The sequence below is a fragment of the Callospermophilus lateralis genome, chromosome 7 (assembly GCF_048772815.1).
Source record: "Callospermophilus lateralis isolate mCalLat2 chromosome 7, mCalLat2.hap1, whole genome shotgun sequence".
Classification (NCBI taxonomy): domain Eukaryota; kingdom Metazoa; phylum Chordata; class Mammalia; order Rodentia; family Sciuridae; genus Callospermophilus; species Callospermophilus lateralis.
The window spans coordinates 121,219,704-121,242,559 of NC_135311.1; the positions used below are offsets into that span (position 1 = coordinate 121,219,704).

General features: G+C 46.6%; 1 protein-coding gene and 1 non-coding gene across 2 annotated transcripts; one reads left to right on the forward strand and one right to left on the reverse strand.

Annotated features, from left to right (window-relative positions):
* Positions 1 to 480: 480 nt before the first annotated feature.
* Lck (LCK proto-oncogene, Src family tyrosine kinase) lies at positions 481 to 22,161 on the reverse strand. The gene is made up of 13 exons (XM_076863048.1): positions 22,082 to 22,161; positions 9,227 to 9,336; positions 8,845 to 8,926; positions 8,581 to 8,671; positions 8,268 to 8,366; positions 8,022 to 8,125; positions 7,698 to 7,847; positions 7,268 to 7,420; positions 6,963 to 7,142; positions 4,765 to 4,841; positions 4,517 to 4,670; positions 4,296 to 4,427; positions 481 to 1,040 (listed from the first exon to the last, which is right to left on the reverse strand). The coding sequence occupies exons 2-13, from the start codon at positions 9,329 to 9,331 to the stop codon at positions 838 to 840; spliced, it is 1,530 nt and encodes a 509-aa protein (XP_076719163.1). The 5' UTR covers positions 9,332 to 9,336; positions 22,082 to 22,161; the 3' UTR covers positions 481 to 837.
* Positions 5,763 to 5,835, forward strand: Trnaa-ugc (transfer RNA alanine (anticodon UGC)). Its single transcript has one exon. It is a non-coding gene; the product is annotated as a tRNA-Ala (tRNA).
* Positions 22,162 to 22,856: the final 695 nt, after the last annotated feature.

Sequence of the window (22,856 nt, forward strand, 5' to 3'; positions counted from 1 at the left end):
GCACAGTTGTAGGGCCCTCCCTTGGCCCCCAGCATCACCAGGGCTGAAAAAAGTTCAAATATCCACTCATCCCATACTTCTCTCTCTCTTTGGTATTAGGGATTGAACTCAGGGACACTTAACCACTGAACCACATCCCCAGCCTGTTTTCGTATTTTATTTAGAGACAGAGTCTCACTGAGTCACTTAGGACCTTGATAACTTTCTGAGGCTGGGTTTGAACTTGCAATCCTCCTGACTCAACCTCCCAAGCCTCTGGGACTACAAGCATGTGCCACCACACCCGGCTACTCATCTCATCTCTTAATCCAACTCAGGGTGACCTAGTTTCCATCTTCCAAATCCCTAGTATCTCCCCACAAAGAAAGAAAGGTGGTGCACAGCAGAGAGATATACAACCTTCATCAACTGAGATTTATTGAGCTCCTGATGTGTGCCAGGCCCTGAGGAGGAGTACAAAAGGTATCAGATAAGGTCCCAGGCTGCAAGGAACTTCTGGACCAGAGAAAGAAAAGAGGTAGACAGAAGCAGGTGTCAATCATAAGCCTCTTCCCCCACTCTGTGGTCTCAGAAAATGGGAGTGTCTAGAAAGAGACACTTCAGATCATCGTCTCCAAAACATATGTGCACAGATTATACATGTACAAGACACATGTAGAACCCACACAACTATGGGATATGCATATGACATACAATATACATGTGTCACATGTGGGTGAGATTCGTGTATGAAGTCCATAAGTGCATAGGTCACGTGAACATGGCACAAGAACCCCAACTTCCCAAGCCAGGGTGGCCAGACCGGGGAAAGCCTCAAGCCCGCTAGGCCTATCAATATCAAGGTTGGGGCTGGTACTGGCCCTCTGTGGCCGTGAAGAAGTCCTCCAGCACACTGCGTAGGTAGTCAAAGGTGGGTCGGTCCTCTGGATGCTCCTTCCAGCACAGCATCATGAGGTGGTACAACTCCTCTGGACAGTTGTCAGGCCTAACCATGCGATAGCCTCGCTCCAGATTCTGAATCACCTCAGGATTGGTCATCCCTGGAGATCAATAGGAAACAAGGACATCAAACCTCCAGGCTTTCAAAGCCCACAGGCAGGGCTGATGCTAGAGTTAGGATCTTAAATATTCTCCCAAGATCCATGTGTTGAAGGCTTGGTCCTCAGCCTGTGACACTTATGGGAGGTGGTTGAACTTTTAGGAGGTGGGGCCTAGCGAGGAAGTGAGATCATTGGAAGCCTGCCTTTGATGGGGTATTGGACCCCGACCCCTCCTCTTCCTCTTTGCTTCCTAACCTCCATGAAGTATTTCCTTACAGTAACAGAAAACTGACAAATACAGGCGATGTTCAGAATATTTAAATGGTGCGGTGTGAGTGCCAATCCAAAAGGTTTTCATCAGTGGTAGGCCACACTAATGGTACCTGCTAAATATCAGTGAGACCACTGGGAGTTCCTGTTACAGATTTACACACTCAGTGACACACATGTTAGCTGTGGGACCTTGTGTAAGCCACCTCTTTGAGCCTCAGTTTCCTCGCCTGGAAAATGAAGTAAATAGTTGTTCCTACCTCACAGAGTTCTTAAGGGGACTCAGTGAGCTAGTGCATACAAAGCACCAGGTATAGTGTTTGAACAGGAGAGGCTTCGTAAAGGCACCTGAGGTTGCTATGATTTGGTGGGAATGATATGGTGGTCTGGACCCAGGGCAGGAGGAGGCATCTCTAGCTTTGGGACAAGGCACATGAGGAGAGCAGATGGACCCCCCCATACTCCAGCAAAGCAGATTCTGCCCCTCACTGAGAAGGCTCATCAGGCCTCTCCATGACCCATATGAAATAGTCATTGGGCTGGTAACCTTCTTTTGTGCTGCTCCTGGTCCCCATGGCAGCTTCTGGGCCTCCCTATTCTACAATACCCACGCAGCCTCTGTTTTCTTCTTCAATATCTTGAGAGAAGATAATTAATCCCCAAAGACCAAACCTTTCTAGAAAAATAGAAGTTTTGTTTTTGTTTTTGAGACGAGGGGTCTCGCTATTACCCAGACTGACCCAAGCGATCCTCCTGCTTCAGCCGCCTGAGTAGAATAAACTATAGGCATGCACTGTGAATGCTTGGCAAAATAAAAGTTTTGCTCCTGCAGAGTTTGGGCCTGGTCAAGAGTGAAAAAAAGTTTTGCCCACATCTTGCTCTGGGAGGCCTTTACCTTTTACAGGTCCTCACATTTTAAAATCAGGACACAGGAAAATGCAGACCAGGAAACCAAACACCCATGAAGAGTGGAGTGTGCCAACCCACAGACAAAAGCCAGTCTAAATATAGCTCACAGGCCCACTTTGGTTTGTTCCATATGGTGTTTTAAACAATTTGAATCAATCACCTATATTTGGAAATAAGCAGGTTTTCCTAAAACTCCAAGTTTGACTTCTCTTGAAAAAAAAAAAAAGATTTCCAGGCTCAGTTGCCCGTGCCTGAAATTCCAGCCACTTGGGAAGCTGAAGCAGGAGAAATCTAAGTTTGAGAGCAACTTGGGCAACTTAGCAAGACCCTGTCTCAAAATAGAAAATAAAATGAGCTGGAGATGTGACTCAGTAATAGAATGTCCTTGGGTTCCATCCCCAGCACTGTCAAAACAAACAAACAAACAAACAACAACAAACTCCTTCCACTGGAGCAGATGCAAATTCACCAAGGTCCCTGTTGCTTCCCATTGTCTCCCTGACCCTAATGCCACATGTCAGTTCCTATTCATCAACATTTTCTTTTCTGTGGTGCTGGGGATTAGACCCAGGGCCTTCAGCTTGCTAGGCAAGTGCTCTGCCACTGTCTGTATCCCCAAGACCTGTCATCCTGCTTTCACTACCTTTTCTTCTAATGGAGACATTTTCTATGGGTTTGCCTCCATAAGCACAGTGGCGGATGGGAAGGACTGTTGGCAGAACACCTGGAGTGTGGTCTAGGTCCAGCAATGGCCCTGGACTGTGTGAGGGGAAAGCCCAGGGCAGGGAGCCCACCTCTCATCTGAACACAGGGTGCCTTTACCTTGCTAGGAGTAAAGTTCTTTTCATATTTTACTGGGAATGTGGGAAGTCTCTGCAAATCCAGCCACTGTGTTCCATAACCTCCCTGCTCCCAATTTCCTTTTCCATTTCCTTTCCCTAGAGTTTCTTAGTGAGTTCCTTTCAAAAAAAAAAAAAAAAAAATTATACCACTGGGGCCAAGTGTGATGATGCACCCTGTAATCTCAGTGGCTTAGGAGGTTGAGGCAGGAGGATCACAAGTCCAAAACCAGCCTCATCAACTTGACAAGTTCTAAGTAATTTAGTGAGACCCTGTCTCTAAATCAATTTTTTAAAAAATGGCTGGAGATATGGCTCAGTTTTTAAGCACCCATGGGTTCAATCTCTGGTACCATTAAAAAAAAAAAAAAAAAAATCCCACCCCTGTCTTGGACGAATTTAAGGTTAAGAATGTTGTTCCAGACATGGAGGATGTGGGGGTAGTATCTGTTTCTCCCTCTTTAGATGAAAAGCTTCAGAGGGAAGAGAAACCAGTATTTAGTGAGCACCTACTATGAGTCAGGCTCTTTCACAGAATCTCTTTTTTCTAATATCAGGAAATTGAGGCTGAGAGAAATGACGTTACTTGACCAAAGTAATGATTAATAATAGCTTAGTATGAGCTAAGCAGTATTTTTAACTTTTTTTTCTTTCCTTTCTTTCTTTCTTTTTTTTTTTTTTTTTTTTTTTTTTGTAGGTATATGTAGAGGATTGAACTCAGGGGTGGCTTTGGCTTTACTACCAAGCTACTTCCCCCACCCTTTATACTTTTTATAATTTTGAGAGAGGGTCTTCCTGGGTTGCTGAAGCTGTCCTGGAACTTGCAATCCTCCTGCCTCAGCCTCCCTTGTCACAGAGCCCAGCCTATTTTGATCTTATATTTAATAGATACAAAAAGATAGAATGATCTGATCAAAGCCAAACAGAAAGTTAGAATCAATAACCAATTTGGTTTAAAAAAAAAAGATCTTTTGATTCCCAGGCTAGATCCACTTCTACCATACTAGGCTGCCCATGCCAGAATTAAAGAAAGGATCTGGGAAAAAAAGGACAAGATCCAGAGACAGTGATGAAAGCCAGCACTGGGATCTGCTTAGGATCGTTGGAGTCACACTCCTCAGAGGATACAGGATAAGAGCCAAAAGTTTCAAATTCGGAACCTGGAAAGCAGTGAGTAAGAAGACAAAAATTTTCTGCCCTTCCCTATAACCCTGAGGTTCCTACCCTTGGCACTGACCTGGGTAAGGGATACGGCCATGGGTAACAATTTCCGTCAATAGAATCCCGAAAGACCACACATCTGACTTGATGGTGAATGTCCCGTAGTTGATGGCCTCTGGTGCTGTCCACTTAATAGGAAATTTGGCCCCTGTAGGGAGGTGGGGAAAGAGTGAGGTCACCCATGTCTTCCTGGCCAGACCCTCCAGACCCCAGAACTCCCTCATGTCCCACACCTACCCTCCCTGGCTGTGTACTCATTGTCCTCAATGAGCCGTGCTAGGCCAAAGTCTGCAATCTTGCAGCTCAGGGTGTCAGACACCAGGATGTTTGCAGCTCGCAGGTCACGGTGGATGTAATTCCGCTCTTCAATGAATGCCATGCCCTCTGCAATCTGTTGGCCAGGTACAGGTCATCAGCCCTGGGCTGGACATCCTCACCCCACGGTACCCATGTACCCATGCCAAACTGCTCCCCAGTCTCCTTACTTGGGCTGCCATGTCCAAGAGTTTGTTGATGGTCAATTTGATGCCCGAGGAGGTCTTGAGAAAATCCACCAGGCTCCCTGTGGGCAGAAGCAAAAGTTGCTGACCAAGTTGCCCGAAAGGGTCCCAGACTCTCCTCCCCTAACTGGAGTCTAGAGGAAGGAAGAATTAGGAGAATGGAGGAGTTCAAGGTGAGTATGCTCAGGGTATAGGGTATGGTTGGAGGGGTCTGTAAGCTCCTTGTGAGAATAAAGTAGGCCCCAACAACTTAGCTGGGCATCCAAAACCCTGCCTGCTCCACTTTGTGGTTGCTCCACCCACCCCACTTCTCTCACTGCCCCCACTATGGGCAATTTTTAGATTCTTCACACAGACCACTAGATTCTCTTAAAGTATTTTTTTTTAAAGAGAGAGAGAGAGAGAATTTTAATATTTATTTTTTAGTTTTCGGCGGACACAACATCTTTGTTTGTATGTGGTGCTGAGGATCGAACCCGGGCTGCACGCATGCCAGGCGAGCGTGCTGCTGCTTGAGCCACATCCCCAGCCCGACCACTAGATTCTCATCTCAACATTTCTTTGTTTTATCTCTGCCTGCTAAAAAAATTCTACTCTTGTTTCACAGTCCACTAGATTATTCTTCTAGGAAGCCTGTCTAGATCCTACCAGGTTTAATAAGTTACATCATCATCTACATTCCTCTGACACGCTGGAACTTCCCCCATGGCATAAACTTTGGTTTTCCCATTGCCCAAAGTTAAAGTCACGTTTCCCTTACAGTAGAAACCTTGTTTGATTCATCCATGTCCAAGCGTCCATGTTTTCAGTGCCCAGTGCTGAATGTATTGAATGAGAAGTAGGGAAAGTGGTCCCTGGAGGCCTGAGGGACCACCTCTCTGGTAGTGGAGGGCATCTGGGAGGACACCATGGATGTGAGTTGTTGGGATAGAGTTAGTGACCACTTGCCCTATCCAAGAGATTAAAACCCCATGTGAAGGGCTGGTGATATAGCTCAGTTGGTAGAGTGCTTGCCTTGCATGCACAAGGCCCTGGGTTCAATCCCCAGCACTATTAAAAAAAAAAAAAATGTGAGAACAACAATAACCTGTCCCCACTATAAGTGCTGAATTATGCAGCAAAGATGAAAGCCTCACTCAGACACAGTAAATATGTGGACATGTGCTGCCATTCAAGTATTAGGGGCAGATGCATCAATTCCAATGTTCATTTCCAATGAGCCTCAGAATCCTTCTCAACTCAGCACTCTAAGCAACTATAAAAGTTATTACTCAAGACAAAATCTCTTTGCCACTTCCAGAACCCAGTAACTAATTAATAGTTTATTTCTCTCCCTGAAAGAGAGACATGTCTTGTACTCCCAAACAATCAGAGCCAGATAACAGCAACAAATTTATGGCAGAGATTGTTCTAACTCTCATCCTTACAAAGACCTTATGAGGGAGTGCCTATTGCATTAGTACCACTATTTTACAGATGAGAACCATGGCAGAAATAAGTGATGTGATCTGCCCAAAGCTAATAATCATGAAGCCAAGACTAATCCAGACAGTCAGATTCTAGGTCCTTAATGGACATTGCATATTATTTTTGGATGAGCTTTTTTAGATTTCTGCTGTTGAACTTAGGGGAGCTGAATACCATAGACAGTACAGGGAGTTGGCCTATACCACACATGGCAAATCAATGGCTTCAAAGCTGAGCCTAGAAACTCATATCCCTCTTGATAGGATTCTCACTCTGTCCAACAGCAGTCCCAGAGAGGCGTGGGGCTCACCCAGAACTGAAAAGGAGGCTTTGGAGCAAATCCATCCTCCCACGTTTCCAGGGAAGAAAGGAGAGAAACAGAACTAGGGACCTACTCATTTTCTGAGGTCAAGCATCCTGAGATGCTTTGACTTTGAAAAAATGCAAAAGGGAATGACTGCAGGTCAGGAAAGATGGGGATGAATATTCTTCCAAAGGCTGCCACCTCAGGTTGGGTCGTAGACAGACTCAGATGTCACAGCTTCTTCTCACCCCTGTAGGTGGGTCTTTAGATGCCCAGGAAAACCCTCAGTGTTTGGCCAGAGCAAAAGGGGTATCCCCCCGCCCCACTCCAGTAGGATAGGGGTAGAGTAGAGGTAGGAAGGGGTGGGAGACAGCAGTGTCCTCCAGCGTCCAGGTATGGCTGTAGCACCCACCATTCTCCATGTATTCGGTGATGATGTAGATTGGCTCCTGGGTGACCACCGCGTAGAGCCGGACCAGCCGCGGGTGCTGCAGCTGCTTCATGAGGTTGGCCTCAGCGAGGAAGGCGTCAGGGGACATGCTGCCTTGCTTCAGGCTCTTCACTGCCACCTTCGTGTGCCCGTTGTAGTACCCTGGATAGGGAACAAGAGGGAGTGAAGGAGTTGTGGAACTCCTGCTCCCAGAGCCAAGCAGCTGCCCTGAAAGTGGACGCCTCCCTTTCCCCTCTTTCCCAGCAGTCTTGGAAGCACGTACTCACCCATCCACACCTCCCCGAACTGGCCGGCCCCAAGTCGCTCCACCAGCTTCAGCGTCTCCCTAGGAACCTCCCACTCGTCCTCCCACCACGGCTTCTGGGGCTTCTGGGTCTGGCAGGGGCGGCTCAACCTAGTGCACAGCCCATCAGAAGTATCTGCAAGGGCAAGGGCAAGGGAGAAGGAGGGGGCTGTCAATATGCGAGGCCTTGGGTGTTTTCCCCAACCCCCAGCTCTCCAAGTTCCCTTCTAGAGGAATGTAATGAAGCGGGGTGAAGGTCGGTCACCCTACATCTGGGCTGTAGGGTCAGGTACCACATCTCACCCACTTGGTAATGAAGGAGTGCCCTGAAAGATGGTTGAAGGGTACCCCTGAGAAGGACTAGGGGGAGACAGGCTGGTAGGGCACAGGTGAGGGGTCCTGCTGGGGCTCACTGGTGTAATGGCGGACCAGTTCATGCAATCCGGGAAAAGTGATGCGAGGGGAGATGTAGAACCCGCCGTTGTCTAGGTTACGGATCTTGTAATGTTTCACCACCTCTCCCTGATTCTGGTCGAAGTCCCGGACCGACAGTGAAAATGATCCTGAATGAATGAACAAACCAAAAAAAAACGCAAAGGAGAAAGGGTGGCCTCCTGCTAGCCGCGCGGTCATTGCAGCCCTGGACTAGGGCTCAAACCCCGCTCCTCCAGCACCTACTCGCGCGCGGCCCCGCCCACTCCCGAGGCCCCGCCCTCGGGCCCCGCCCAGTCGCTCACCAGCTGTGCTCTCGCTTTCTCGGATCAGGAAGGAACCGTGCGTGTTCCCGGGCGCCAGGAGCTGCCGCTCAGCGTCCTTGCGGCTTAGGTTCTTGAAGAACCAGCTGCGGAAGAAGCGAAGGCCGTCGGCTGTTGGTCCTTTTTAACTCCATCATCCTCAAGCGTCCGCCACCACCCCCAGGACCACTCCCCGCTCCGAGATCCCTAGATCCGTTCCCACCCACACCCACCAAGGTCCCCACTCACGGTTCGGGTTCCAGACTGTTCGCTTTGGCCACGAAGTTGAAAGGGATGAAACCTTCCAGGCCTGTGGTGAGGGACTGCGCCTTCCACCACTCGCCGCTCCTGCGCCACAGGGGCAGTCAGTTGGAGACCCTCGATCAGGGTCCCCAGTAACTCAGGCCACCGCGACCCCTGGATCAGCATTCTGGAGCCTCGCATTTTGTCCCAAAGGCACCCACTTCGAGCCAGTCAAGGACCCCAGGAGGGATGCAGTACCCGGGACAACGCTTTCTCACAGAATCCACAGTGCAGGGTGGGTGGGTGGAGGGGCACTCACTGTTCCAGGATACGGAGCTGTTCACCCTTCTCGAAGCCCAGGTCTCCGTCGTGAGAGGGCTCATAGCTGTGCAGGGCGATAACCAGGTTATCTGTAAAGACAGGGGGCGTCAGGGAGAACCAGCCTAGGAGAATAGAGTTCTGGAGTCACAGCTGGAACAAGACTTGGACCAAGAAAGAACAGGGTATGAGGTAGAAGGGAGGAGAAGGCCAACAGCCAAGGATCCACAGACTTTATTTTCCTGGCTCTGCTGGTTGGGGTCACCTTGCAGTGGAGAGGCTGGTGGGTTGGAGCCCTCATAGGTGACAAGTGGGTCCCGTACTTCAGAGCCATTCCTCATGAGCAACTGTGGGATGGGAAATGAGGGTGGGTAAGAGAAAGATGGCCAGATCAGATCCTGGCTCCCCTCCTTTCTGCCTACTCTCCTCCATTTCTCCAACCTGATTTCTTATCTCTGAATTTGCCCACTATGTATTTATGTATGTATGTGTCCTCAAGAGGGTCCCTTCCCATCTCTGGGCCTCTTTTTCCTTCTGTATTCTAGGATCTGCTGAGTTATTTCAAGGGCCTCTAGTAGTGAGCTCTTTCCTTCTCCTGGGCTGCACACCCAACTGGCTCCCTCACCAATCCCCATCTTGCCCCTTACCGTGCCCTTGCCATCCAGCGGGACTATGGGATAATGGCAGTTCTCACACACATCGATGTTTTCCATCCAGTCATCTTCAAGGTTTGAGCTGCAGGTACAGCCCATGGTCCCTAAGGAAATGGAGAGGAGGCTGAAGGAGTTCCCCCTAGATCTGTTCCCTCGGACATCAGGCGTCTTAGGGTGTTGCCCTGGGAGTTTCCGAAAGTACCTGAGAGGGTCGGCAGCCGGACCCCCATTCACCAGCCACAAAAGAGCTGAAATGAGGGTTCCTGACTGGTGTCCCCTCAGAGCCCTCAGGCCACAAGTACATTGACACTAGGCCTATGCCTCGCCTATGCTCCGCCCCCCACCTGGGATGGGCAAACCGCCACAAGCACCTTTGTCAGTCTAGTTACCCACTTCCTGCCTCCCCACCCTCTGCCAGTCTCCGGGTTGGAGGACTACCTCCCAGAGGTCACACACTTTACCAAGCTTTGAGGGAGACCTAAGTTTTTGATCAGATTCTCTTCTACCAGAGAAGATGATGCCCCTCTCCTAATCACAATTCTCCTGCCAACTAAGGAAGCTGGTGAGAGACCCTGGCTTCCAAAAGTCACCCTCAGGCCTCTGCCCTCCCCCATACCCACACCCACACAATCTCCTTCAGAGGGTTCCTTCTAATAGGGTTTTTCTTCTCACCAGCAGAGAACCCTTCAGCGGCCTTGTTGGCCAGAACTTTTTTGTTTGTTTGCCTGTTTTAGCAGCGGAAACTTTTTGTCAGATGAAATCAAGCAGAACTACGTAGACACAGCAGGTAAAAGAAGAGCTGTCTGCCCAAGTCAGAGTGGGAGCCTCCCTCTGAAGATGACTGGATGGAAAACATCCTTCCCCAGGGACTGCTCCTCAGAACTGCTTGGAAAACACTAGTCCTCCAATAAAGTATAATTTACCTTGCATTCAAGACTGTTTAATATCAAGATCAACTCCACCTTCTCAATCTGTTTAGCTACACACACACACACACACACACACACACACATACAGCCTGTCTACCTGCTGAACTTGAACTTCACCTCCAAGATTCAACTCAAAAGTCACCTACTCTGTGGAGCCCTTCCATTGTTCTTTGTTCTCCTATCCTCCAGGCCCCTGGATCATTACCACAGTCATCAGCTCAGGCGCTGAGTTCCATGATTACTGATTTATGCATGAGTCCTACTGCCTCTTCCACTCCCTTGATGAAGGGTGTGCTTTATTTGCCTGAAAGCCACTCAGCACTGAGAGCTAGTTATTATAAATAAATGTCAACTGATATGCAGAAGGTCAGTGCACAGATTCTCCCACCTGTAAAGGTCTTAGAAACTATCAGACTAGCCTCTGAGTTTATTTATTTATTCATTTATTGGAGAGAGAGTCTAACTCCTGGGCTCAAGCAACCCTCCTGCCTCAGCCTCCCAAGGAGCTGGGATTACAGACCAGAGCCACCAGACCTGGATTTTTTTTTATATATAATAAACTACACATACATAATATGTGCAATTTGATGTTTTGATATGTATGTATACACTTTTTTTTAATATTTATTTTATTTTTTTTAGTTTTCAGCAGACACAACATCTTTGTTTGTATGTGGTGCTGAGGATCAAACCCAGGCCCCACGCATGCCAGGCAAGTGCGCTACCGCTTGAGCCACATCCCCAGCCCCCAGACCTGGATTTAACCTCTTATTTGAGATAAGCAAAGTGAGGCCCAGGGAAGCCTGCCAAAAGTCACGCAGCCTCTTTGAGGTAGAGCAAAGCTAGAGCGGCTGATCTATACCAGGTAGAAGCGGAGATGGGAGCCAAGGAGGTTTCTGGTTAGCAAGACAGAAGACAGACCCTGGAGTCTGAAAGACCTATGTTCAAAAACTGGTTGTGACACTGTGACTTTACTGAAATCATTCTTTGAAGCCTGACTTTTCCTCTTCTGTCATGTAGGGATCATCATCCCTTTCTTGTCATCTTATATAACTGTCACCTTAGTATACACTTTGGAAAGACTTCTACCAGGTCCCATTCTGCCCCATCAGCCCCTGCTCTGGAAGGTGGGAAAGTGGGACTTTTTGCTTCAGGCTCATGTTTCTTCAACTGAGATACTCAGAGCCTCCTGCAGATACCGGAAGTCATGGCGTGCCCATCTTCCTGTAACATGAATATTGGTCGATCTTATTCATATGAGTTAAACAATAAGGACCTCTTGTGCAGGAAAACACAAAATGCTCATGGAATATTAAGTCAAACCAAAAGTCTTTCAGAAAAAAAAAAAAAAAAAAGTAGCAGAATCACTCTTCTTCCTACCCCAAGGACTCCTGTCAGTAGGGCAGGAGGACTTTGAGAAATCCTGCCAGGTCAGAGTTCACTCATTGTGACTGTATGGCTTTTAGGATGCTCATTTGATTATAACCAGGAAGTGATGAGCAGTAAAAGCTCCCCAAAAATGATTGATAGAAACCTGGAACATACCAAGACCTGAGCTCTCTAGTAAGGTAGACTAGACATGTTGTTTGTGATTCAACACACCTCAGAAAAGCACAGGTTGGTTATGCTAGGAGAGAATACCAGTATCAGATGGGCTGCAGGCCTAGATCACTAATGTCCCTTATTAGCTTGACAGTTTGGGAGACTTTGAAAAAAGGCAGGAAAAAGTTTGGGGTTAAAAAGAGGGGGTGGCGGGGCTGGGGATGTGGCTCAACCGGTAGCGCGCTCGCCTAGCATGCGTCCTGCCCGGGTTCGATCCTTAGCACCACATACAAACAAAGATGTTGTGTCCGCCGAAAACTGAAAAATAAATATTGAAATTAAAAAAAAAAGAGGGGGTGAATAAAAGAGGGGGTGGATGAGGGCTGGGGTTGTAGCTCAGTGGTAGAGTGATTGTCTTGCATGGGTGAGGCACTGGATTCTCTCCTCAGCATCACATAAAAATGTAAATAAACAAAAGTATTGTGTCATGTACAACTAAAAAAAAATAAAAAATAAAAAAAGAAGAGGGGGGGCTGGGGATGTGGCTCAAGCAGTAGCGCGCTCGCCTAGCATGCCTGCGGCCCGGGTTCGATCCTTAGCACCACATACAAACAAAGAGGTTGTGTCCGCCGAAAACTAAAAAATAAATATTAAAAATTTCTCTCTCACTCTCTCTCTCTGTCTCTCACACTCTCCTTAAAAAAAAAAAAAAAAAAAAAAAAAAAAAAAGAAGAGGGGATGAACTGGGTTATAGAAGTGAGGAGAAGCTAGTGGAAGGGGCAGAAGGAATCTAGGATGGAGATCACACCTGGCCCAGGCTGAGATCAGGTGGGGAGAGAAGAGAAGCCACAGAGCCTCAGGGAGAGTCCAAGAGAGATGCAGGGAGGATCTATGTCTTGGACTGAATCTTGATCCATCAGAAAGTATCTGATATCCCTTAAGACTGGGGACAGTGTGGGGCTCAGTGGCAAACACCTGCTTAGTATGTGTAAAACCCTGGGTCACATCCCCAGGAAGAGAAGAGTCTGTAGGGAAATTAGTTCTTGACTTGACTAATTGTATTATTATCTTTTCAGTGCATACTTAGTTAAGTCTCTGATTAGAATTTGAACTATACACATGCTTAGCATGGACAAGGACCTGGGTTCAATCTCCAGCACACACACACACACACACACACACACACACACACACAGTTTTTAAACTAGAAAACAAACAAACAAACAAAAACTAGTAGCTAAATGAAGCTTGTTAGTAGGCAAAAACTTCTAAACCATGAGAGCCATTGGATCAGGGAATGTAGGACAGGAAGTGGCAATAGTCCTTGGGAGGGAAGAGTTTAGGAAGCACTCATGTAATTTGCCAAAGAAGAGAGGGAGTAAGGCTCCAGTGCCCTGGTGCACCCTTGTAATCCCAGTGACTTAGGAGGCTGAGGCAGGAAGATTGTAAGTTCAAGAACAGCCTCAGCAACTTATCGAGACCCTGTCTCAAAAAATAGGGCTGGGGCTGTAGTTCAGTGGCAAACGCTTGCCTAGCATGCATGAGGCACTGAGTTCGATCCTCAACACCACATAAAAATTAACAATAAAATAAAGGCATTCTGTCCATCTACAACTACAAAAAAAATTTAAAAATAAAATAAAATAAAAAATAGATAAAAAGGGCTGGTGATAGAGTTCAGTGGTAGAGTGCCCTGAGTTCAATTCCCACTACCTCAAACAAAACAACAACAACAAGTTGAAGAGATGAAATGATAATAATAATTAATAATAAGAAAAATAAAGCTGGAGAAGTTGGGAGATCAAAGAGGTTAGGTGATTTTCCCAATAACACACTAAGGGTTCCTGTCAGAAACAAACTCAAATCAGATCCTGTGAGAGAACGTCACCTCTTTTTTTTTTTTTTTTTTTAAAGAATTTTAATATTTATTTTTTAGTTATCAGCAGACACAACATCTTTGTCTGTATGTGGTGCTGAGGATTGAACCCGGGCCACACGCATGCCAGGCGAGCGCGCTACCGCTTGAGCCACATCCCCAGCCCATGACTGTCACCTCTTGTGACCAGCGTTTTCCCCTCCTGATCAGTTGAGGCACTGCTGGTCATCCCCCCAATGATCTGGCTACTCTTAAGTTGCTGAAGACAGTAGCCCCAATCTTGAGGGTAGAAATAATGCCACCAAATGTGTCTTCATGCCTAGGTGTGCCTTCCTGCAGCCCCATGGGTCAAGCTATGCTCACCTGTTCCCCTTGCCCTGTTTGGGATAGAATCTTCCATGGAAACACCCTTTTGTGTCCCCTTCTCTTACTCTGCCCTTGGGTGTGGCCTTCCTAGATGTCAGTCAACCTGCTGACAGCAGGCATTGTGAAGCTTGACTCAGCCCCTTGAAACCTGACCCTTTGCCTCATTTGAATGGCTTCTCAATAAAAAGGGTCAGCACGTGTGGGCTCTCTTTCTTCAGACCCTTAAGGTCAGAGGAACCGTCACAGCACCTCCAAAGAAAAAAGGTATTTCTGTCTCATGTGTGGTTATTTTGCGCAGCCCAGTTCCCCTGGAGTGACCCTGAGTGTTTTAGTCGAGAGCAACGTGGCAAGATCCCATGTTCTCTATCAAGGTATTTTCCTCTATTTTTCATCCCATGGGCAGCCTACAGAGGAAGGGGTGTCCTGACAGGTCACAGAGGAAGAGAGACAGGTCTGAAGGTATGGACCACTCCCCACCCAGGACTTGACCATTGTCTCTTGGACAATTCGCCTCCTACCTAGAATGCATGTTTCAGGATCTACATTTTCCTCACTGGTGAATGCAGGTCTGCACAGGATTCAGGAGTGTTGTGCTTCTGTGTGTAAACCCATGTTCTGCATGAGTCTGTGCATACAGAGGGATGCATAATAGATGTAGGTATGTACAGCAGTGCCTGTCCCTGTGTCACTGTGAGGCCATAGATACATACATCTGTTTATAAAAATGTAGGTCTCATCTTTCTGGTCTTAGTTTGACAAAAATTGCTGGGTAGCCAAAGTGATCTAACCAGGTTAATAATGAGGTCAGTAAAAAGAAGTCAAAATTAAAGCTTAATATAAATTTCTCATTGTCTGAAAGAAAGAAGAAAGAAATCTAAGGAATCCCCAGGGCTCCCAGAGCTGGCAATGAGGACGAATTCTGGAGTGAATGAAGGAGGACATTCTCTTCTTCCAACTCAGGAACTCAAGGCCAAGAGTGAGGCTTGTGTAGATTCTAGACTATCTCTGACTAGGATCTATAATGTTCTTGGCTTCCCATGAGGCACAGGGAACTTTTTGCCCATTATTAGAGGTCCACCCAACCCTAGCATGTTAATCTTGAAAAGTGGAGTAGAAGCTGGATTCCAGTGCCTGCCCTTCTAGCCCCTCAGCCATGTGCTCACCCTGCCCAACACACACACACATCAGCCCTGCACACATGGTATGTTTAATTGATTCAAAAGATCTCAGGCTGTGTGCACACCTGTGATCCCAGCAACTCGGGAGGCTTGGGCAGGAGGATCATAAGTTCCAGGCCAGCCTCAGCAACTTAGCAAGGCCCTAAGCAATTTAGTGAGACCCTGTCGCAAAATCAAAAATAAAAAGGGCTGGGGATCTGATTCAGTGATTAAAGCACCCCTGGATTCAATCCCCGATACCAGAGGAAAAAAATCTCAGGCTGTGTGAATCTTCTGAACTAGGCTTTCTGGTCCCAGGGTTGTTGAGGAATTGTAGCTGTGGATTTCTGATTCTTGTAGATTCATTAATTTTTTATTTTCCTTCAGTACTGGGGTTTGAAATAGGGCTTTACACATGCTGGACAAGCACTCTACCGCCGAGCTACGTGCCCCATCCCCAGCCTCCTTTTATATTCTACTTTATTTTTTGTAGTACTGGAAGTGAAAAACAAGAGTATTCCACCTCTGACCTACATTCCCAACTTTAGTTTTAAAAATTTTTTTTTTTTAGTACAGGGGATTGAACCCTCAACTTAAACATTGAGCCACATCCTCAGCTCTTTTTTGTGTTTTATTTTGGGACAGGGTCTCATGGAGTTTCTTAGGGCCTTGCTAAGTTGCAGAGGCTGACTTTGAACATTCGATCCTCCTGCCTCAGACTACCAAGTAGGTGGGGTTACGGGTGCTCACCATCACGCCTGGCTAAAGCATATTCTTATTTTATTTTATTAAGTAGACAAAACACATTCTAGATTAATGTGTTTTTTAGTATTCATTTTTTAGTTGTAGTGGGACACAACATCATATATATGTGTGTGTATATATATATATATACACACACACACACATTTTTTTTTAATTTACTTATTTATTTATTTTATATGGTGCTGAGGATCGAACCCAGGGCCTTGCACATGCGAGGCGAGCGCTCTACCGCTGAGCCATAACCCCAGCCCCTGGATGCAATATCTTTATTTATTTATTTTTGTGTGGTGCTGGGGATCGAACCCAGGGCCTCGCCCATAATAGGGGAGTGCTCTACTGATGAGCCACAACTCCAGCCCCTAGATTAATGTTTTTTAAGTCAATGTATGTAAAGCTCATAAAAGTGAATGAGCCAGACTTGGAGGTGTGTATTATTATCCCAACTATCTGGGAGGCTGAGGCAGGAGCGACTGAAGTTCAACCCCAGCCTGGGCAACCTAGCAAGATCTGTCTCAGAACAACAAACACCAACAACAAGAAAGGACTGGGGATACAGGTCAGTGGTACAGCTCTTGCCTAGCATGTGTGAGACCCTGGGTTCACTCTCTAGTATCTCCCCACAAAAAAGATGACATTCTCCCAACTCTCCGACCAGATTGATTTTTAAAACATCTTGTCTAAAATGTGTGCCAACTTCTTGCTTGAGTTATATGGGCCAATGCTTTACATGAAGACCAGGTAGGCTCTTCTACTTTAGATCATTAGTGTACACAGGCCATTTTGTGGCAAAATCTGTCATAAATCATTTAAAACATTTTAAATACTTGATCTTTGTGTCTCACCGATATTTGGTTATTGGCAAAGTTGCATATGTTCAGTGAAGAGCCTTGGACATGGATACCCACATAAACCTCATCATGATACCCAAAAATCAGAACAATCGCAGCAGCTCAGGAGGATGGCAGTTCGAAGCCAACCTCAGCAACTTAGTGAGGGCCCTAAGCAACTCAGTGAGATCCTGTCTCTAAATAAAATACAAAAAAAGGTTGGGGATGTGGCTTAGAGGTTAAGCGCCCTTGGGTTCAATTCCTGTTACCAAGTGGGGGGGAAAATCAGGATTGCAGGCATAGTAAATAATTGCTAGTGGGTAAATCAGCAATGTGCCTAGGATTGCTTCTTTTTTACATGTTCCTTTTTTATATAATACCATTTTCTTTCTTTCTGGGTTTTTTTTTTTTTTGTGTGTGTGTGTGTGTGTGTGCTGAATTGAACTGACAGCCTCATACATGAGTATGTGCTGTACCACTGAGCTATACCCCCAACTACAAGATGTGTTTCTTTTCTGAAATTAGGAGTGGTTTAAACATAAAACTTATTCTGCTAGTTAGCTACTGTCATCAATAAGAACTATAAAGCAATTATTCTAATTGGTATTTGAGTAGAGGCCTCCTAACCAGTAATTCACCTGCCCTGGGGTTACTTCCATGTGCATTTGCATCTTGGGAGTTTAATTTGGATGCAACCTTATTTATAGTGTGGCAATCCATATAATTTTTTCAATATGTATTGTTTCAGTTGTTGTTGGACACAATACCTTTATTTTATTTGTTTATTTTTATGTGATGCTGAGGATCAAACTCAGGGCCTTGCATAGGCTAGGCGAGCGCTCTACCACTGAGCCACAACCCCAGCCCTCCATAACATTTTATGAAAGTTTCTACAGGTTATGGAAGCTCAGCTCACTACGTCCATTTCATAGTGACTCAAGTTCAATCTCATAATCTCTCAATTACTCACTGGCAAAGGACCTTTGGATAGATTACTAAACCTTTTAAGCCTCCCTCAGTTCCTCCATCTGCAAAATGGGAATAAAAATAGTAACTGCATCTGGGGACCGTTATGAGCATTTTAGGTTACATATAGATGATCCCATATAATAAAATACTTAACCTGGTGATTGGTATGTAATAAGGACTAAAAAATAAGAATAGGGCTGGGTGTGCGGCTCAGCTGTAATTAATTTAAATATGAGAATGATTTGGGGCTAAGCACGGGCATCTTATGATACCAGACTTAAATGTCTTCCAGACTAAAATAATCTCTACCATTTTCATTTTCTTTTGTGATTTTTGGCACTCCCACACACCACCTTTTCACCTTTAATATGTTTACCCAAAATGAAAACTTTACCTCCTTCAATGAAAAACCACGTATCACCAGCCATAAGTAAACAGAAGTTACACATTAGTGCACCATGAAATAAACACACATATTAACATTTGTAGATGTTCATCCATCATCTCCTGAAATTATTCACACACATTGGTAACAGGCTATAATGTGGGAAATGCTGCTCTGTGGGAGAGATCTTTGGGCTTAGGCCTCTGTCAGTGGCTTAAAGGAGCCACCACCTTTTTTTGCAGGTATGATGTCAGGAACTAGGCAAGCACCCTACCACAGAGCTACATCCCCAGCCACATCTTCCTTAATTGGTCAACCTATTGATAAAAAACTAACAGGCACCTCCTGTGTGCCAGGCTCCGATCTAGTGCCGGGGACACAGAGGTAAGCAAACAGAGAGAGTGCTATCACTTGGCCTTGCCCTCTGTGACAGAGAGGGTGTCCCTCTGAGGGGTCACTTCATTTCACAGAAGGCTGTCATCAGCTGGCTGAAAGGTAATCTTTCTGACGCCTGACAACATAGCAACACAAGACAGCAAAACTGGCCAGGAAATAACATCTCAAAATCACTATTACTCTTTTACCAAACTACCATTTAGCTAAAGTCGATAAGGGTGTTGGTAGAGCTCTGTGACAAGGAAAAGCTCCTAGAATCAACAGGGCAAGCAAGCTGCCAAACAAAATGGAGAATGTAAGCCAATTTGCATTTAAATATATGTATGTGGGGGATTCTTTCAAGCCAGGCTTTATGCTAAGCCTTTATTTGCATTATTTCATGTAATTCTTATGATAATTCTATGATATAAGTGCTATTATTATCTCCATTTTACAGATGCAAAAACTGAGGCATCAACTGGGTACAGCATTTGTCTGAGGCCACATAACAAACAAATGAGTGATGGAGTTTCAAGTTGAACCCTGTTCTGCCTGCCTCTGGGGACCAGGATCTTCATTGTGATGTCTGGCATCATTTATATGTGGAAAAATCTGGAAGGACACACACCAATATATTCCCAGTGAGTACATCCCAGAAGTAGAATTGGAGGGGGCTGCATTTCTGGTATTTCTTTTTATGACTCTATTCTGTCTAATTTTTTTAAAAAACAAGTATGTGCTAATTTTACAATCGAAAAACAAAAACAACAAAACCACCACCCACACAAAAACTCTGTCAGAGGCACAATCCTTTGAGGAGTGTCAAGTACAGATTCCTATCCTTCCACTCCCATCCTTGTCTCAAGAGGTGTAGACACGGAACTGGCAGGCAGCACAGGAAAAAAGAGGTTGTGTGCCCAGCAAATTTGGGAGACACTGGATAGGACAAAATGAATTAAGGCTTCTTCTCTGGAGAGACTTACAGAGCTTTTAACAAGCTAGCGCTGACTGTGAAACTCCTGGGGGAACGGAGCTTGTAGAAGAGGCCATGTTGATTGGGCCCTTTTCTTTCCAGTTGCCTCACGGAACTAGTGTTCTTTAGCACAAGCGTTGGAGTTACAACTCCAGACACTTTAAAATGCACACTGAGGTGGATTTTTAAAGATCATATTCCAGGCAGGCATGGTGGCCCACATCTGTAATCCCTGCGACTCAGAAGAATTAAGCAGGAAGATCACAAGTTCAAGGTCAGCCTCAGCAACTTTGGGACTTTGTCTCAAAACAAAAAATAAAAAGGGTTGGGGATGTAGCTCAGTGGTCCTAGGTTAAATTGCCTGGTACTACAAAAAAAAAAAAAAAAAAAAAGACCACATTCCAGAGCTGGGGGTGTAGCTCATTGTAGAACTTGTATTTAGCTTGCAAGAGCAGAAAAAGGACAAAAGGGAAAAACAAAACATTCTGGATGATATATCTTGGTCCCACCTGCCCTTACCTCACCTCCCCTCAGAAATGCTTTCATAAATTGAGCCTGATTTTGAAGCTCTAGTTGTAGGTGTTTTATGGATTTGTAAGATCCAGCCTGTGTTGTATGTGTAGCCCCTGCCTCTACCTCTTAGCAGACCTGCATACTTAAGTTTTCTTAGGATGATATTAATTGTGGTGTTTTACAGAGAGGGAGAGGAGAAGGAGGAGGAGGAGGATGAGAAGGAGAGAGAGAGAGAAAGAGAGAGACTGACTATATAAGGGGTCCTCTTCTAAGGCAAACCCTATAGCCTATCTCAAAATCCAGTGTGCCTTCGTTCTCACACTCCACTACACACAGGAAACTAGCTCAGCTCCTTTGCAAAGCCACACCACAAGTATGAGGGAATGGGCGGTTCATTGCCTTGCCAAGGCCAAGCGCTGAGTAGGTGTGATTCTGGGTGTGGACAGCCCTTCCAACCCTTAGTGCATCATTTGCAGGGAAGGAAGTGCCTGGCTTCCCCTAAGCACCTATTATGTGTCAGGTACTACCCAGGGCACATCACAGTCATTATTTTCTCTTTGACCTCCTGCAAGTACCCTGTAAGGGAGAGATCTATTATTGCTCTTTACAGATAAGTAAACTAAAGTTTGGAGCTATGAAGCTACTCAAGGAAATGGCAAAGCCGGAATTCTACTTGGGTCTTTCTGACCCTGAAATGCACATTCTTCACACTACACGACACTTCTAGGCTCTCTTACCTTTACTCTGAGGACTTTGTCTTTATGGTCCCAAGGAACAGAACCCAGGAATAATGAATGACCTTGGCTTCACTCTCCAAAATGGGCCTCTGTTCTAAAACTTCCTTGACTCTTCAGAAAGCTTTCCAGATCCCCTTGAGGAAGGTCTTCTCCCTCCTCTGAATCCTCAGCTCATTCTCTGCCCCTGTCCTTGGCCCTTTCTCCCTTTGAGGAGAGTCACTGTCCCTGAGCCCCAAAAGCTAGGGACACTGTCTGATGGGTCCACCGGCACAGGGCTCAGTGCAGGGGACTGCTCATGCCTGTCCAAGAGTAGATGAGCCCTGTTGGAGCTCAGGGAGAGCTTCAGCATGTTTCCAGTCCCCACAACAGGTGACAGGCCTTGGGGCAGGAGATAGGAGAAAAGCTGGGACATGCTGACTAGGTGGAAAATATGTGACAAGAAAAACTCCAGTGAGGCAGGGGAAACCTGGAAAGTCTGGCTGAGGTGGGGACTACCCCCAGAAGCTGGAGGCTCAGAGTTAGCCTCTCCGAAGACCGGAGGTAGCTTTCGGTGCTCTTCTGAGCTCCCTGACCTCGGGTTTGAAGTCGGAATGGGCAGGACAAACTGACCTATACATGCAGCTGGGGCTGAGCAGGAGGGGACAGGGCAGAGGGGAGGACATCCTGCTGTGACATTTGGCAAGGCAGGAAAGGCAACTTTCCAGAGGGAAGTTCAGAAGTTCCTTGCCTAGGGCCAGCTGTACTCCTGTCGGGGATAAAAATAGCCCTTCCTCTTTCCTCTCTCATCGTTCTCTTTCTGAGACTTCCCAGAGTCAGAGCAGATGTGTCCGCCCAAGGACTCCATCCCTGATGACAAATATCCCCTCACAAACCCATTCGCTCCCCTTGGTAGTCTCCTCCCTCTCTCAAACAATGCTGGTCACTTAGGCTAAGGTCACTTCTCACACCTCCATCTGGATCCTCTGGGTGACTCTCTGTCTCTTTCAAGAGGTTCTTGTCTGGCCTAGGGACCAGAAGTATTGATTCCTGGGTCTTCTGACTCAAGACTGTCCTATGACCCTTTTCCATTGTGGAGCAAAAAGGTGTCCCAGCCTAGGCCACTACTCTCCAGGGTTTAGCTCAGCCACCGCTTTACCGGTGGGTCTTAAATGCCTCATTCTCATGGGATGAAGAACTGGACGTGGTGATTTCTGAAGGCCTTTTTAACATCTGATGTCCATGTGCCAGATCTCCAAGAAGCGATAATCTTCTCGTCAGATGGTGGCAGAGGCAAGAGCCATCAATTTCACAGGAAAGGGGAGATCCAGCTGACCTCCAGTGACGAGTTTCTCTCAGCCTGAAGGGTTGCTGCAGATGTGGCCCTACACAGAGCTGCAGCCCTCTGGGCTCGGCTTCCTACCACAGTCCCTGAACCCCGGTTCCCAGTGCTCCTTACCTGTCCGGCCCAGGAGCCCTCTGGCCCATTCACATGGTCCTCCTGGCCTTGCTCGGCTGCCCAGATACAGTCTCAGCTCCCCTTGCCGTCGCAGTCACCACCTGTCTCCCTGCGCCCACGTTCCACCCTGACTTCCTGCCTCCTTCTGAGGGCTCTGCAGCCAACCAGGCCCCAGCAGCCCAACCACAAGCCTGTAGCACCCCAAGCTTCCTGTCAAAATAGCCCCCCGCCCCTCAGCCTCTAGGGGTCCTGGACATCTCCAGGCCGGACCCTACTCACTCTGAGGGTGGTATTTGGAAGTTTAAAGTGCAGGGGAGGATGTTTGATAGACCCTCCCTCTTGTCCTCCAGACTATATCAGGGCAAGTGATTCATGGGCAGCCCTTGACCCCAGTGAGTGCAGGCGAGCACATACCTGCTCAGCTTACAGAGAAAGGCAAGTGGCACCACTATCACAGTGTGATTGCTGAGTGGCCCCCTTGTTTCAGTCACAGCAAAGGTAACATCATTTGCCAGGTTCAGTAGCACACACGTATAATCCCAGCTACTCATGAGACTGAGGCAGGAGGACTGAAAGTTCAAGGCCAGCCTAGGCAACTTGGTGAGATTTTTGTCTCAAAGTAAAAAATAAAAAGGATTGGGGGTGCTGGGGTTGTAGCTCAGTGGTAGAGTACTTGCCTCACATGTGCAAGGTGCTGGGTTCGATCCTCAGCACCACATAAAAAAATAGATGAATGAAGTAAAGGTATGTGTCCATCTACAACTAAAAAAAGAAG

What these genes read in the sequence shown, in the direction of transcription:
- Lck (XM_076863048.1), bottom strand. Translation starts at nt 9,331, where the DNA reads ATGGGCTGTACCTGCAGCTCAAACCTTGAAGATGACTGGATGGAAAAC. An exon ending in CGCTGGATGGCAAGGGCACG is followed by an intron (nt 8,927 to 9,226) that starts GTAAGGGGCAAG and finishes CCCATCCCACAG; the next exon opens with TTGCTCATGAGGAATGGCTC. An exon ending in CACCGAATACATGGAGAATG is followed by an intron (nt 4,842 to 6,962) that starts GTGGGTGCTACA and finishes TTCTGCCCACAG; the next exon opens with GGAGCCTGGTGGATTTTCTC.